At 43.3% G+C, this 17,586-nt stretch overlaps 1 protein-coding gene across 1 annotated transcript in view; it reads right to left on the minus strand.

Moving 5' to 3' along the window:
* Window positions 1-1,690: 1,690 nt before the first annotated feature.
* The window catches only part of LOC126322561 (homocysteine S-methyltransferase YbgG-like), a 69,911-nt gene continuing 54,015 nt past the window's right edge, over window positions 1,691-17,586 (minus strand). The window contains exons 5-6 of the mRNA XM_049994426.1: window positions 9,026-9,243; window positions 1,691-1,983 (exon numbers count right to left, since the gene is read on the minus strand). Of these exons, the coding sequence (XP_049850383.1) occupies window positions 1,797-1,983; window positions 9,026-9,243 (405 nt within the window). The 3' untranslated portion in view covers window positions 1,691-1,796. The remainder of the gene's footprint in view (window positions 1,984-9,025; window positions 9,244-17,586) is intronic.

Here is a 17,586-nt window from a genome sequence, read left to right on the forward strand (position 1 = left end):
ACATAGCGTAGGGACATAGCTACCAGAGAACCGTTTTTGTCTGTCCTTTAATAGGGAATGCTCACAGCCAGATGGGTCAGTGTGGTGCAAACGTGTGGAGCAAGCAGGCAACCATGCCATGGAGACGCGCTCGTGCTCCCTACAGGCAAATGAGCTAGTTTGAAAGGCGTCAAATTATGGCCTTCCGAGTGGAGGGTTGATCCTTTTTGAGAATTTCCCGAAAAGTTAGACGTGCCGCAGTATCTGTGCAACTATGGTGGTATCAGTGGTCACATCGACGTTATCACTTTCGTAGACGAGGTTCTGAACTTCCACGCAGCGTAGACCCCGGCCAGGATCGTCATACTGTAAGGTGAGCAGTGCCAGATCGTACAGCTACCACAGCATAGATAAGAGGGCTTGTGAGCCCAGACGTGTAGACAAGGGGCATGTACACCTCTAGCCTGCCTTCCACTCAAGCCGCATATTGACGAGCACGGTTCGACTGGTGCAATCAGAGGATCACTTTGAATGGCGTGCTGTGGTCTTAGCGACGAAAGCAGATTCTGCCTGCACGCGAGTGATGGTCTTACGCCCGTACGACGTAAACCTGATGAGCACTGTCTCGTAGAATGCATTCGTCCAAGACACATTTGGAACCCATCAGGAAGAGCTCGATCCCAGCGCAAGTCGCTAGGGTTTACGTCAACAAGCTGCAGTTCCTCCTAGACTCTATGGCCTACCCAAGATCCATGAGAATGGGGTGTCTCTGCACCCTATCATGAGCAACATTGGAGCACCTACTTATTTTGTTGCCAAATATCTGACGTCATTATTGGGACCTCTCGTAGGCAAGTGAGACCATCATATTCGCAACTCTGAGGATTTCATAGGTCGCTTGAAAACTCTTAGACTGCAATCAGCGGATCTCTTAGTAAGTTTAGATGTTGTGTCTTTATTTATAAAGGCGCCCTTGTAGGACTCTTTAGAGCTCATTAGTAACAAGTTTGAGGAGGACATAGTGGCACTATTTAAACATGTGCTTACTTCAACATACTTCTTATTTCAAGACCAATATTTTGAATAAGTGGATGGTGTCGCCATGGGAGCCCTCTTTCTCCTGTGGTGGCCAATTATTTTATGGAGGACTCTGAAGATAAAGCACTACAGTCGGCCACTCTCAAACCCTCTTGTTTTCTGCGGTATGTTGACGATGCGTTTGTGGTGTGGGCACACGGACTGGATACTCTACCTAAGATTCTTCAACATTGAAATTCGCTCCATCCGAATATTAACTTCACTATGGAAGTGGAAAAAGATGGCACTTTACCTTCTCTTGATGTTTTGGTACGAAGGAGAACAGATGGAACCTTGGGACACAGCGTATACCGCAAGCCAACGCATACAGATCTATATTTGCAGGCCACAACCTGCCATCATCCAGCACAATGGGGTAGTGAGTGCATTACGTACGCTAGTTCACAGAGCGCGTGTGGTATCTGACTCAAGGGTGTACTTTTTCCGGCAGGGTATTTTATTTCTTAGTTTTAGGCAAATCATTTCACAAAGCATTTTACCGATATTTTTTCCCATTTTTATTTTAGTTCTGACGATGGTTCATAAGAGCGGAAATGGTGAGTTGTCTAAAGTTCACCGAATGCGATCAAAATAATTGTGAATTGAAAGAGATAAATAAAAAAGGATCATTAGCTGCTTTTTAGAGTAAAGTTTTAATTTTGAGAAATACAGAACACGTTTTCCAGTACGGTACGTAAACGAAAGACAGTAGACGTTAGACGGGGCAGCGGACGTGTAGCTCAGGCGTGGCCGTTGGCGGCGGTGCCGGTGGCGGCGCGCCCCGCCTGCCACTTCTTCACCTCGGCGCGGATGCGGCTCACGTCGTGGTCGGTGGTGCGGCAGCAGCCGCCCACGTAGCGCACGCCCAGGGACAGCCAGTCGCGCACGTACGTCTCCACCGGCTTGCAGTTGTCGCCGTCCACCCACCTGCAAGCACAGCCTTCGTTAGCACTTTCAACACAAGGGCCTTTTGATGAATGACCGCCGCGTGGAGTGGCCGACGGTTAGAGACTCCCTGTGACGGATTGCGCGCCGCTCCCGCTGGATGTCCCAGTCCTCCCTCGGGCAAGGGTGTGTGTGTGTGTGTATGTGTTGTTCTTAGCGTAAGTTAGTTTAAATAGTGTGCAAGTCTAGGGACCGATGATCTCAGCAATTTGGTCCCTTAGGAATTTACGCACGGTTGAACATTTGATGAATGATACCGATTCACAGAACCTCCCCCTCCCCCCCCCCCTCTCTCTCTCTCTCTCTCTCTCTCTCTCTCTCTCTCTCTCTCTCTCTCTCTCTCTCTATATATATATATATATATATATATATATATATATATATATATATATGCTACTGGCCATTAAAATTGCTACACCAAGAAGAAATGCAGATGATAAATGCGTATTCATTGGACAAATATATTATACTAGAACTGACATGTGATTACATTTTCACGCAATTTGGGTGCATAGTTCCTGAGAAATCAGTACCCAGAACAACTCCCTCTGGCCATAATAACGGCCTTGATACGCCTGGACATTGAGTCAAACAGAGCTTGGATGCCGTCTATAGGTACAGCTGCCCATGCAGCTTCAACACGATACCACAGTTCATCAAGAGTAGTGACTGGCGTACTGTGACGAGCCAATTTCTCAGCCACCATTGACCAGTCGTTTTCAATTGGTGAGAGATCTGGAAAACGTGCTGGCCAGGGCAGCAGTCGAACATTTTCTGTATCCAGAAAGGCCCGTACAGGACCTGCAACATGCGTTCGTGCATTATCCTGCTAAAATGCAGGGTTTCGCAGCGATCGAATGAAGGGTAGAGCCACTGTCGTAACACATCTGAAATGTAATGTCCACTGTTCAAAGTGACGTCAGTATGAACAAGAGCTGACCGAGACGTGTAACCAATGGCACCCCATACCATCACGACGGGTGATACGCCAGTATGGCGATGAGGAATACATGCTTCCAATGTGCGTTCACCGCGATGTCGCCAAACACGAATGCGACCATCATGATGCTCTAAACAGAACCTGGATTCATCCGAAAAAATGACGTTTTGCCATTGGTGCACCCAGGTTCGTCGTTAAGTACATCATCGCAGGCGCTCCTGTCTCTGATGCAGCGTCAAAGGTAACAGCAGCCATGGTCTCCGAGCTGATAGTCCATGCTGCTACGAACGTCGTCGAACTGTTCGTGCAGATGGTTGTTGTGGTGCAAACCTCCCCATCTGTTGACTCAGGGATCGAGACGTAGCTGCACGATACGTTACAGTCATGCGGATAATATGCCTGTCATCTCGACTGCTAGTAATACGAAACCGTTGGGCTCCAGCACGGCGTTCCGTATTACCCTCCTGAACCCACCGATTCCATATTCTGTCTTAACAGTCATTGGATCTCGACCAATGTGAGCAGCAATGTCGCGATACGATAAACCGCAACCGCGATAGGCCACAATCCGACCTTTATCAAAGTGGGAAACGTGATGGTACGCATTTCTCCTCCTTATACGAGGTATCACAACAACGTTTCACCAGGCAACCCCGGTCAACTGCTGTTTGTGTAGGAGAAATCTGTTGGAAACTTCCTCACTTCAGCACGTTGTAGGTGTCGCCGCTGACGCCAACCTTGTGTGAATGCTCTGAAAAGTTAATCACATGCAATCACAGTATCTTCTTCCTGTCGCTTAAATTTCGCGTCTGTAGCACGTCATCTTCGTGGTGTAGCAATTTTAATGGGTAGTATATATATATATATATATATATATATATATATATATATATATATATATATATCCCTCAGTATACACGTAATACTCTGGAGACACTGAATGCAGTACCTGAGGGTGTTAATTTTTTTACCAACTGTATAAATGCACACCAGTGTCTGATAATGGTTGCAGTCATTTATACAGTTGGGAAAAAAATTAACACCCTCAGGTACTGCATTCAGTGTTTCCAGGGTATTACGTCTATACTGAGGAGTTGTAGGGTTAGTGATTTAATTTCTCTCGGTCATCGGCGAGCAAATGACACTCAGGAGACCTGTCTGTGCACTCTCTGGTTTGAGTAATTGCTGCTGACTAGCCTCCGTCATCTGTACGTGGTCACATTGTGAGTCTGTGGGAACCTGGCTGGATGTATCTATGGGTTGCTGCACTTGTTGGGCACAGTGTATCGGTGTTGTGGTATACGGTATACGGAGCTCCCCTCCACCTATAGACCACGTTCTGGACGTCTGCGAAGTACAGGCACACGTCGGGAACGACGCGCTGTGCTAGCAGAGGGGGCCGACCGAACAGCAACCAGTCACGAAATCCCATGCTTCCTTGCCTTGGGAGCCATCAGTCATGACTCGCAGTCGTATTTGGTGTTTCTGCAATGTAAATCAAGCAGTGCTCGCTACAATGCATGGGCTGTTATCCCAGTACTATTGCCATATATCCAACAGGAAGTTGACGTGGTGCTTTACGCCTGCTACGACGCAATGCCCTCTCTGTGGTGCACGAAACTGCCTTGGCTGGTAATATTAGCAACTATCTCGCCAACTGAGCATGTGCGGCACACGATAAAATGAGAGCTCACTCATTCTGTAGGGTCTTCAGAACGATTTCCAAAGTGGGATAGTTTGTCGAAGGATATAGTTCGTGACCTTTATGATGGCTTGCATGCACGCCTGCGTTGCCGCCAGAGGGTTTGGGGGCATAGGCCTATGCTGTGTACTGATGCGACTGTTTCGACACCCTTTACACTGGCATGTGTTTCATTTGGGCTGAATTTGTTATCATGTGATCTTATGATGAAATACCTGTCACCGCTCATGTCAATAAATTTACCTTGTTCTTTGGTGTGCTGCATATTTTTCCCAGCAGTGTATAATTTGATTTGTGTGAGATGTTACTCTCTTGCCCGATTACTTTTAGCCGGCAGGAGTGGCCGTGCGTTTCTAGGCGCTACAGTCTGGAACCGCGCTGCCGCTACGGTCGCAGGTTCGAATCCTGCCTCGGGCATGGATGTGTGTGATGTCCTTTGGTTAGTTAGGTTTAAGTAGTTCTAAGTTATAGGGGACTGATGACCTCAGAAGTTAAGTCCCATAGTGCTCAGAGCCATTTGAACCATTTGATTACTTTTATTTCCAATGATCACCCCATACAACGTATCGAGTGAAACACGATTTTTAATTATTCATGTACTCAGCTTTAGAATAAGAAAATTCATATGTTTCTGTTTTTACGAGGGCTAATACATGATTAAGAAATGTGGAGAAGTATCGGAAATTTTCTGTCAAAGTAGCAAAAGAATATGAAATTCTGAATAGGATAACACTGTAATTGGCTAGTAGCTGGGCAGTTAAGGCAAAATAAATACATTTAAAACAAACCTCACCCCCTGTTACTTCCTACTGGTACCTGGACCCACGGCGTAAAGATATTGTGACATGTGACGTCATATATACTCAGCAGGACACTAATAATACTTATTTCGTGACTTCGGAGGATTTCACGATGGCGTGCAAGGATGAAGTCTTCTCGGCTTATAAGCCGCGTCATTTCGAATAAAAATCGTCAAGCTTTCCACAGCTCTGTTTGCAGCGTCATCAGCAGTAAAAATCTGGAACGTTCCAGCGGAGGACCGAGGTAACGCATACGCAGGAAGGTGACTTGAGCTGGTCTTGACAGCTCCGGTCTGTCGTGACACTGTGTAACGCCAGCAGACGGCAGAAATCAGAATAAACTACAACATTAACTATAGCAGTGGTACACAGTAAGACGCGGAGGTGGCCTCTGGCTAATGACGGGTGCTTGGCGCTTGTAGCAAGTTTTGATCTTGGCGCTGGCCCCCCGCACCCGCTGACGTCACTTAGTCACACGGCGGCTGTGTGCTCGCCGGCAACACCGGACACAGGAGTGGCATCACGCCGTCTTTTCAAAGGTGTCCCGAGTCTGCGTACAGCATCGTAACAGACGTATCCGTGTGTGGTGTGTCTGAGGAGAATCGACGCTTAATTGTATTCGTCATAGCCATAAAGGCCCAACAGCTGGCGTGTTGGTAGAGTGTGCCATTCGGTATAGAACACGACCATCTCTGGTTCGCATAGCCAGTAATTTGGCCAGCAAACGTTGCAGTAAGTACGGTGAAACTGGTCTAAAAATGGCATTTTCCAGACATTATCTCTTCAAAATATTAAATGTCTCAAGGACAATATGATGTATTATTTGTCAAATAATACCGATTGGAGGTGTACTTTTTGTCATGTTAACATTAATGTGCAAATGTAATAAAATATAACCATTTTCCATTGACTTACTAGACTATATCGCTGGAAGTAGTCAGTCTAACTTAGAAGGCTGTGGTGTTCAGCTATTTATTCTTGATTTCAAGTTAATGTTAAGAGGTTGGATACACTGTGTAAGCAGAGGTGGCAATATAGACTTGTATCTAGTGCTTTGTAAAAGTTGAACTGTAAAGATAATAAACTCTAAATTATGAAGGAAATCTTATAAATAAAAACACTCCACCATTATTATGGAAACGTAATAAGATACGATTCATATGACCCACAAGAAATGAAAACAGCTTTGTGGGTTACTCTTCTTCCAGAAATCATCCATTGATGATACCACTTTACACGGTTTTTGTCCACTGCGCGCTGATTCACAGTGCAAGTACTCTAAAGTACAGGCGCAGGTATGAAACAACAATGTGATGCTATCTTTCAACAAGATAACGCACGAGCACATGTTGCTCGTACTGTCATCATCTACATGTATGCAGAAGGAGTTCGAATGTTGTCCTGCCCAGCATGTTATCCAGATCTGTTGCCCACTGCAAAGATTTGGTCATGGGTTGCTGAGGAACTGGGGCGGTATTACCAGCCGGCCCTTATGCCTGATGAACACTAACACAGAGCTGAAGTAGCGTGGAATGACGCGATTCCCCGCCACGTTATATTCATTGTTGGTGGCAGAGATGACAACTCTTCCTACTAAAGATCGCATCCAGTACACCCCCACATCAAGTACACATTTTATACTCTACAGGCACAACCTGTAAAATTTCAGTATTTCCTATCCTTCCTAATGTTACAATTTTAATGGGAGAAGAGACAGAAGGTACAACGAAGAGCTGCACGTTCCGTCATGGGATCCTTTAGTAAGTGCGAGACCATTAAGGCAATTCTCAGCTCACACCAGTGGCAGACGCTAGAAACGTGATGTGAATTTTGGAAAGGTTTACTGTTGAAATTCCGAGAGTGTACTTCTCAAGAAGAGGTTGTCAACATATTTCGTCCTTTTAAACACATGAATTTTGGAAAGGTTTACTGTTGAAATTCCGATAGTGTACTTCCCAAATTGAGGTTGTCAACATATTTCGTCCTTTTAAACACATGTCTCGAAATAATGACGACGACAAAATCGAAGTTTATACTGAAGCTTAGCGACAGTCATTCGTCCCATCGATCACTCACAAACCGAATAGGGAAAACGCGAAATGACATGCCGAAGGTACTCTCCGTCATACACTGTAAAGTGTCATGTAGGCTACACGGGTAGATGTTCGATGAGGTGACAAAAGTTATGGGATACAGATATGCTCATACACAGGTGGTGGTAGTATCGTGTACACAAGGTACAGAGAAATGGCTCTGAGCACTATGGGACTTAACTTCTCAGGTCATCAGTCCCCTGGAACTTAGAACTACTTAAACCTAACTAACCTAAGGACATCACACACATCCATTCCCGAGGCAGGATTCGAACCTGCGGCCGTAGCGGTCGCGCTGTTCCAGACTGTAGCGCCTAGAACCGCTCGGCCTCCGATCGGCCAAAGTACAGAGAGACAGTGCATTGGCGGAGGTGTCATTTGTTCTTAGGTGATTCATGTGAAAAGGTTTACAACGTGATTATGGCCACACGACGAGAATCAACAGACTTTAATGCGGAATGGTACTTGGAGATAGATGTACATTTCGGAAATACTTAGGGAATTCAATATTCTGCGATTCGTAGTGTCAAGAATGTGCCGGGAATATCACATTTCAAGCATTACCTCTCACTGCAGACAACGCAAGTCTGATGGCCTTCACTTAACGGCCGAGCGCAGCGGCGTCTACTTAAAGTTGTCAGTGCTAACAGACAGGCAACACTGCTTGAATTAACCGCAGAATACAACGTGGGACATATGACGGTCGTATCCGTAATGACGTGCGGGCAAATTTGGCGTTGATGGGCTGTGGAGGCGGACTATTGACATCGCCTAGAGCGCCTCTCCTGGGCACGAAACCATATCAGTTAGACGCTAGACGTCTAGAAAACCATGGCCTGGTCAAATGAGTCCCGATTTGAGTTGGTAAGAACTGATAGAGTTCGAGTGTGCGCACACCCCACGAAGCCATGGACCCAAGTTGTCAACAGAACACTCTGCAAGCTTGTGGTGGGTTCATAATGGTGTGGGCTGTGTTTACATGCAATAGACTGGATCCTATGGTCAGAGTGAATCTGTCATTGACTGGGGAATGGCTGTGTTCGGCTAATTCGAGTCCATCTGCAGCCTTTCATAGACCTCATGTTCCCAAATAATGACAGAACTGCCACTGGTCCACAATTATTTGCGACTGGCCTGGATAATTCGAGCGAATGGTTTGGCCACCCAGATTGTCCGACATGAATTCCACAGAACATTTATGGGACATAATGGAGAGGTCAGCTCGTGCACAAAGTCCTGCACAGGCGACATTTTCGCAATTATGGGCGCCTATAAAAGCAGCAGGGCTCAATGTTTCTGCGGGGGACCCCCAACGATTTGTAGCGCCACGTCGAGTAGCTGCACTAGCTGGACAAAAGGAGGCCCGACATGATATTAGGAGGTATCCCATGAATTTTGCCCCAACAGTTTAGAATAAGTATACGCTGTTTTTAACACGATCGTCCGTAACTACGATAGAAGTTTTCACAGTACAAGAGGTGAGACTCACGCCCCCAGCTGCGTGTCGAAGTTCTCCCCGCTGTTGGGATAGGCGACGACGGGGATGGGGCAGGCGTCGCGGCCGTCGTTGAGGGAGGCGACCAGCGGCGCGACGAAGCGCGGCTTGAGGCAGTTGACGCCGACCGCCAGCAGCTGGCGCGGGTTGCGCTCCCAGCAGCTGCGCGCCGCCTCGCAGAAGCGCTCCCCGTGCGAGATGCGCTCCCCGTCCTGTCGCAGGACAGAACGTTTGAAATCATCAACATTTTCCAGAAATATTTTAATTTCACATCTTTGGAGTGTTTACTCTTTCATCCTAAAAGCTTTATGGCTGCAATAGAATTACAAGTACCAGGCGAAGTACCAAGACGTTGCAAAGATAATTTTCACACTCCTGTTAGTGGGAATAGTGTGGTCAATGTAGTACCTGTCTGTCAGAGACTTGCATCTGATGCTCTGCTGGAACGAGACACTGGTGGCAGGACACAGAATGCAAAAGAAAATTTGCACGGTGTCATTTGGACCAAGTGATATAGTGGCGGTTTTGATTCTAAAAGGAAAATGCATTTGGCTCATTTAGAAGATGTTTCTTAGTTCAGTATGGGATGTTTCAAGACTGAAGAGATCAGGAGTCTCAGCATTCCATAACCATCATTCTCGCAGAAGAAAATCTGCTTATCTAGAGACGAATGAAGCAGTCCACAAGATTGTGCCTGGAGAGAGAAAAATTAAAGAAAAATGCAACCCTCGGCCTGAAATTACAAAAAGAAGAAGCTTTACAAGAGTAAGAAGGGAAAAGTATAATGCTGGCGAACTTACGTGTGTACGTGTTTTGTACTAGCATTAATATTTAATAAAATTTTAAAATCCATTTCGCCTTGAGTTTGTTGTTCTAAGTGCATTGTCAACTTTTTGTATCCTAGATATTAGGCAATCTCAATGAATTTTAGAGAAAGCATTATATGCTTACTTCTGTGCATTAATATTAGCGAGGATTTATCTGAAACTTGGTGGCAGATTAAAACTGTGTGCCGGACTGAGACTCGAACTCCCGAGTTCCAATATCGGTCCGGCACACAGTTTTTATCTGTTAGGAAGCTTCATATCAGCGCACACTCCGCTGCAGAGTGATAATTTTATTCTGTAATTTATCTATTCTATTATCACATTTATGTACCGATTATTAAAGAAAATTTAAGTTCGAAGTTAAAAAAATACTGAAAGTAAATTAATAACACTTCCCATAAAAATGGATGCATGTAACTGTTGAACTATGTCTTGTGAATGAACCTAAAAAGTCTTGAATGTGAAAACGGACGAGTACCAAAAGTTGGTTTTCAAAAATAATATTAAAAGTTCAAAATTGAAAAGTCAATGAAGTTCTGGATTTAAAACGTCGGTTTTGCTACGTCTTTACGTGGTAGACACTATTTTTTAATTTGTTTCAAATCGGCAAAATAGAAGAAAAGTTAAATTTTAGGATGGAGTATCCCCTTAAGGGGGTCTGCAAGTCATGAGGGCTCAAAAAATTGAATTTTGCGCTTTGTTTTTTATTTAATAAAACTCTGTAATTCTTCTTGATTCTAAAAATATGTGTTTCACGTATACTTCCTCGTCATTTCGTGTTTAAATGCCTTTTTAAAGTAGAGGCAAGACTTTTTTTATGGCGAACTGTTACACTACTATGAGACACAAGACGTTCGCTATTAAGCCATTCTATTTCATTTTGGCGACGACGTTTCCATAAGCAACTCGTTTATGTATCATCCTTGAAAAACACATCGACGGTACTGTAAGCAGGGATGTATTGCGGACAATCTTTCTGTGGATACAAATAATTTACTTCAGTTTACTTACGCTTTTCTCTCGCAATTGGTTGTAAACTTGGTGTTGTGTCTTTTTGAGGCCTATTTCAACGATTTAACATCACAAAATGTCAAAAACAAAAATAAGTTTAATTGCCTTCGTAAATTTTACGATAATTAACACAAGAGTGTTGTTGGAAATCGTATTAAAAATGAAGAATTTGTTATGCCGCAGTGAAATGAAGTTAGGCCTAATACTTCATAGTGCAAGTACAATATATGTGAAGCAAATGGACAAAAACATACACATGCACAACCCACGCCAGAAACTGTTATGGTAGAACTAAACACAATATATACAGATTTTCTTGATTCTGAACTCCTGGAAAAATGTTTACATGGCAAAACACAAACCCAAATGAAAGTTTCGGCAGGTGTACTTGGGAAGAATTCCCAAAAATTAGACTTTTTGGCATGTCAGCCTTTCACATCCTTGTAGTGGAGGCCATAATATATTTTAATCATGAAGTAGCAAGTACATTAAAATCATGAGCAGATTAAGCATCAAAACTGGGGACAACATGAAAAATGGGCTTCTACCAGTGGACAGGCAGTGTGTTGGTGAAACTGAAAAACTTGCTGGAAGCGTGACAAAGGAAGCCACAATAGCAAATAAAAGAAGCAGAACTAAATAAGATTAAAAGTACACTCGCAATCGAGCTGGAGTATTTTGATGTGTTATCACTGAGAACAAAATGACATGTAAATCTTAAATTTCAATTTCCTGTAATCACCGCCTTTGCATACTTAGATATTATTATCTCAACCAATAATAAAGCTACAAAAACAAAAACAGAACCTGGTTATTCAACAATTTATTACTTTTTTAAGCTGTAGCTTTTCATATTTTCTTAAATTATTACAAGAAAAAAACGGACTTCTAAAAAATATGTTTTAAAAACAACACAGTTATAATTAAAAGAATAAAATTTGTTTTGAGCTTTTATTTTGAGGAGAGTGGAAGAACAGAGTACCTAAAATAAAAATTACACATAATTCAGTATGTAAGATAAAAATCAATTTTAATTCCATTATTAATCCCATAGCTTTTAACTGTTTATCACGTAGATGTCACAGTATACTAATTATTTGGTTAAAGTTTCATTTTAGTATCTATTGAAGCTTTTGTGCTATTATATTTCAAAATAATGATAAAACAACACACCATGACGCCCAGATCCTCTTAAAATAGCGTAGGTGGCCAGCGACCGTAATTTAAACTGTGAGGATTTCTTGAACATGGTTGTAATGGCTCTCTTAAATGCAACAGGTTCCTTGTTGTTAAAATTTTATATGTGACTTATTTTGGGCTTCTGAGAATAGGTTAGGGCCGAAACGCCCAAAATATAAATTTTGTTTTCAAATTTCACAAATATGTCAATTTAAGATTTTTGTTTTTCTGCTTAGAAAACTGACAAGCTGAATATCCAAGCGAGGTATGCTTCTGCATTCAGGAGATCAGTAAGGTTTAGGGTCACGGTAAATGTATTTCCAGGGAACTGAAGGTTCATATGAAATTCTGAGCCGCTCATTTCCTATTTTATGCCAGTGGCCTCATCGCAGAGGTAACCCCGGTTCCTGTCAGATCAGGGAAGTTAAGAGGTATCGGACTTTCTTGCACTTGGTTGGGTGACCGTCCGGGCTGCCGAGTGATGTTGGAAAGCGGGTCGCACTTAGCCCTTGAGAAGCCAATTGAGGAGATACCTGATTGAGAAGTACTGACAACGGCCGGGAGAGCGGTGTGCTCCATATCCGTATTCACTGACGCCTATCGGCTGAGGATAACACGGTGGTCGGTCGGCACCGTTGGGCCTTCCAAGGCCTGATCCGCTGAAGTTTTTTTTTTTCTCATTTCCTATTTTAAAAGAAAGTAACTCGCTCGTTGCTTCTAGCTCGATGTTATAACTTTTGTTACACAAGTGATTTGTTTTCTTTTATACAAAGCATACGAACATAATTGAAGACGTTTTATGTTATATTTTTCGACAGTTTCAAATTATAGCGTCAGTTCTCACGTTTTTTTTTGTCCTTTATTCTTCAGAGTTGGAGTTCTACAGTACATCCTTACGCCTTTAGTTCTAAATAAACTGAATGTGCTGAACGTATTGTGAAAGACATCGTTATTATAGCTGGCGCAAATTGCAAAAGTGATGGAGAGCTTTGTTTAGATGACAGCTACTGCAACAACAACCAGGGTATTGGCCGCAATGCTGTGTTCGCCGTTGAGCTCTGCTCCCTCAGGTACGGGTCACCACATCCATTTGCCATCTACAACGTAACTGTTATGATTCGTTCTCGCTTTGACCTCCATTTCTCACAAGGAAACGTTGTCAAGTATCCAAAAACGATCTTGAAACTTGCTGCGTATGTAGAGGGAGCAAAATCGTGCAATACGCATTTTTTGTTTGTGCCGAATTTCAATTTTAAGGGACAAAACACACCCCGAAAGGTAATTTGGCATTTTACGTTTAGAGAGAATATCTTCTAAAGGGTGAAATGAAATGTCTTGTGGCTAGGGCCTCCCGTCGGGTAGACCGGTCGCCTGGTGCAAGTCTTTTTACGTGACGCCACTTCGACGACTTGCTTGTCGATGGGAATGAGGTGATGATGAAGACAACACAACACCCAGTTCCTGAGCGGAGAAAATATCCGACCCAGTCGGGAATCGAAACCGGAACCCTTTGCGTGGTATAACGTCGCACTGACCAATCAGCTATTGAGGCAGACTTCTGAAGGGAAGTAAAACATCTTTCAAATATTTTCTGACCTAATTGCATTTACCAGATTTCGATGCTGTCGCAATGACATTTGGGGCTTCAAGAAGAGATTCTCGAATTCTCAGTCCAAACTCACCACAATGGATAGGCGGGTGGTCAGTGCCAAAAAACCGTTTCGAGCGTCGTACCCATTTGATGATCACAAACGGCTCGATTGCACAGGTATAGCTGTAGAACTTATATGGCTTCCGATGTTGTAAAGAACTTTTGTAAGAAGATTCAGTTCTGTTGAAAGATTGTGACGTCAATTTGAACTTGAGAAACAAAACAATCAAGATGCAATCACTAGCATGTAATTAATCCTCTTCTTCAAGGCTTACCAATGTAGTGAAATATGCATGATACAAATCATTATAATTAGTGGGTCACTCATGATAGTTTTAAATCCTGCTGAATTCTGTTTTGTTTTATGTTTTCTGTCGTGTATATTACGTGAAGAAATTTCGTTCATTTTAATGTGGATGGTGTAAAAAATATGTTTTAAGCATTTGCTTATAGTTTACCATTACTGTAATTATTTTCTGTCATTACAGTGAGTTACTTATTATTTTTAGTTAAAAAATTCACGCGTGAAACGGTAAACGAAAAAACAAAAAAAACAAAAATCTTGATTGTAAAACATAAAATAACAATTTAAACATAAAGCAAATATAATTAAAATAAATAATTAGAACAGTGGTGAACGTTTAGGTATTCTAATCAGGTACGTTGAAAATACTACGACAGCACATTGTGTACAGCTCCTTTTCCAAAAATAGTATCTCAGAAACTAGCTTTATTACATAGGGAATGTGTTGTGACAAATGCAAGATGTATATTCGCATTTCCTATTGCTCGGCATCCGAACACATAGATGTATTAAAACCAAATGAAAAGGTGTAGTTTGATGTGTATGGTGTCTTAGATGATGTGAAAAAACTGTGTTTTAGGTGCACGGTACACGCCAAGTCTGAGGCATGTTGTAAATGCGAAGTAACCACTGGCCATCGCAGAAGTCAGCATGATGCAACAGCGCTACGAAGCAGCCGGCCGCCGCTCCAGTATGCCAAGGTTGCTGCCGATAATGCACTGTCAGAAATAGAGGAGGCGTAACATGTTTCTTCGTTTTTAATAATTCCCGCGTGATTTGCACGAGAGAGATTGACAGCTCACGTACAGGCCCCCGACAATCCAGATGTAGGTCTTAGTCTGTCTACATACAGACATGGTGCGAGTTGGTTCGTCGCAAGGCGATCGGGCTTAGCAAGGCTTAAGCGAGAGTGGAGTAATTGCCTGGCGTAACCAGATTGTCTGTGGAATGGGCTTAAGAGTGCCATCAGAAAGATTTTTGAGCGGAGACTACCGTGAATTCCCGTAGCTGCGAGAGTTTTCCCTTCCCAAGGCCTATCTTGGAATATTTAAGCTATTATGAATTTTCATAGTACTAGTTAAGCCACAGAATTGGCGAAAAAGTGCCAGGGGCGATCTTTTCTTAGACTTTTAGTGTTGGGTCGATTCTAGAGAACTGCGGTAAATTTAGGCTGTGGAAGGCACAGCTGGAACAAAGTGTTGATGCGATAATATTCACTGAATTTGTGGTGATATCGGAGCTATATGAATTTTTTATCCGCGGTGTATTATTAGTGACTTACTGCTCGCCCAGAGCTAATTGGCTTGTTTGTTTGTCTTCCAGTGGCGGATTATGTTGTTTGAAGTGCGAGCCTACGACTCTAGTGTGTTTTGGTGGAATTTTGGGGAATAAAATGTACGGCGGACATCACTTGGCTCGTTAGTTTGAATTTTCCAACAAACGGTTAAATAGACCGTAAGACCGTACCCAAAGCCCAATGTTTAGTGTGCAGCGTAGCAAAGTGGGGCCATTAATGAATGATATGTAAATAAACTGAGACTTTCAGAGTGGAAAGTGGCGGATAGCCTGTTTTCAAATAGGAAACTGTAGAGGGTCGCGTCTTGCCAACGCCTGAAGAGGCAGAGCGCTACTTTGATTGTTAACTGTCAAAGTCAAAGAGGCGGTGGCGTTTAATATTTTTGTTTTATTTTTGTTGAGTGTGTCATTCCCGAATCGTGGAGTATTCTCTTATTGATGGCGCTCTATCACTTAAGTCGGGGAGATTGTACTGAAATACATTAAAAGGTCCAAATTAAATGATACTGCGTGATTGAAATATAAAAGAAAGACTGTGCTCTCAATTACAGTTGTTATAGATAGATGAGGTAGTTTCGAATTCAGGATCATACAATGAAGCGCCAAATAAACTGGTATGGGCATGCATATTCAAATGCAGTGATACGTAAACAGACAGAATACGGCACTGCGGTCGGTAAAGCCTGTACACAAAAAGTGCCTGGCGCAGTTTTTAGATCGGTTGCTGCTGCTACAATGGCAGGTTATCAAGATTTGAGTGAGTCTGAATGTGGTGTAACAGTCGGCACATGAGCGATGGTACACAGCATCTCTGAGGTAGCGATGAAGTGGGGATTTTCTCGTACGATCATTTCACCAGTGTACCGTGAATATCAGGAATCCGGAATGAGACTTTCACCCTGCAGGGGAGTGTGTGCCGATATGAAACTTCCTGGCAGATTAAAACTGTATGCCGGACCGAGACTCGAACTCGGGACCTTTGCCTTTCGCCGGAAAGTGCTCTACCACCTGAGCTACCCAAGCACGACTCACGACCCGTCTTCACAGCTTCAATTCTGCCAATACTTCGTCTCCTACCTTCCAAACTTCACAGAAGCTCTTCTGCGAACCTTGCAGAACTAGCACTCCTGGAAGAAAGGATATTGCGCAGACATGGCTAACCCACATCCCGGGGGATGTTTGCAGAATGAGATTTACACCCTGCAGCGCAGTGTGCGCTGATATGAAACTTCCTGGCAGTCTCGGTCCAGCACACAGTTTTAATCTGCCAGGAACTTTCATATCAGCGCACACTACGCTGCAGGCTGAAAATCTCATCCTGCAAACATCCCCCAGGTACATTTGAAATTGTCAATGTTTAATTCAGGTTTTATTCGAAAATCATTGAAACAGAGGGATGTAGCAGTAAAAAAAAAGTATAGTTTTGTCTTATAGCGCTAAACACACAATTTCCTTAACAAATCGGCTAAAAATCCACGAAACAAAAAATGTAAAACATCGTTTCAATAGAATGAGATTTTCACTCTGCAGACGGATACTGGCAGAAGTAAAGCTGTGAGTACCGGGCGTGAGTCGTGCTTCGGTAGCTCAGATGGTAGAGCACTTGCCCGCGAAAGGCAAAGGTCCCGAATTCGAGTCTCGGTCGGGCACACAGTTTTAATCTGCCAGGAAGTTTCATCGTTTCAATACTTGATCAAACTTACACTATGTGATCAAAGGTATACGGACACCGGGCTGAAAATGACGTACAAGTTCGTGGAGCCCTCAATCGGTAATGCTGGAATTCAGTATGGTGTTGGCCCATCCTTAGCCTTGATGACAGCTTCCACTCTCGCAGGCATACATTAAAACAGGTGCTGGAAGGCTTCTTGGGGAATGACAGCCCATTCTTGCAGACAGGAGAATAAGTATGTAGAACAAAAATGTTGCGTTGGTTCCCTGGCCCTCTATATATCCACACTCGGTTTCTAGACAGTTCATCGGTCCTGGTCAATAGGGCAATTTAGTAAGACACGTAAACAAAGCGATCGTTATGAGGGAACGCACGAAATGCATGCAACACACGTAACTTACAGGTAACATGGGCACGACCTTAACCGACCAAAGCTGCTAGGAAAATTGCCGTAGCCTACGCTTTCTTGCAATAGTCTACAGTGGCGTACGGTAGTTTTTCAACTCTACTGGGCACTTTTCGTTCTTCCAATGTTTTACAGAACACTGCTACTAGAAGAACATATTCATACTCCTTGTAGAATCAGACTGGTATTTCGTCAAGTCGCGTCTCGAG

Source organism: Schistocerca gregaria, chromosome 2 (assembly GCF_023897955.1).
Source record: "Schistocerca gregaria isolate iqSchGreg1 chromosome 2, iqSchGreg1.2, whole genome shotgun sequence".
NCBI lineage: Eukaryota > Metazoa > Arthropoda > Insecta > Orthoptera > Acrididae > Schistocerca > Schistocerca gregaria.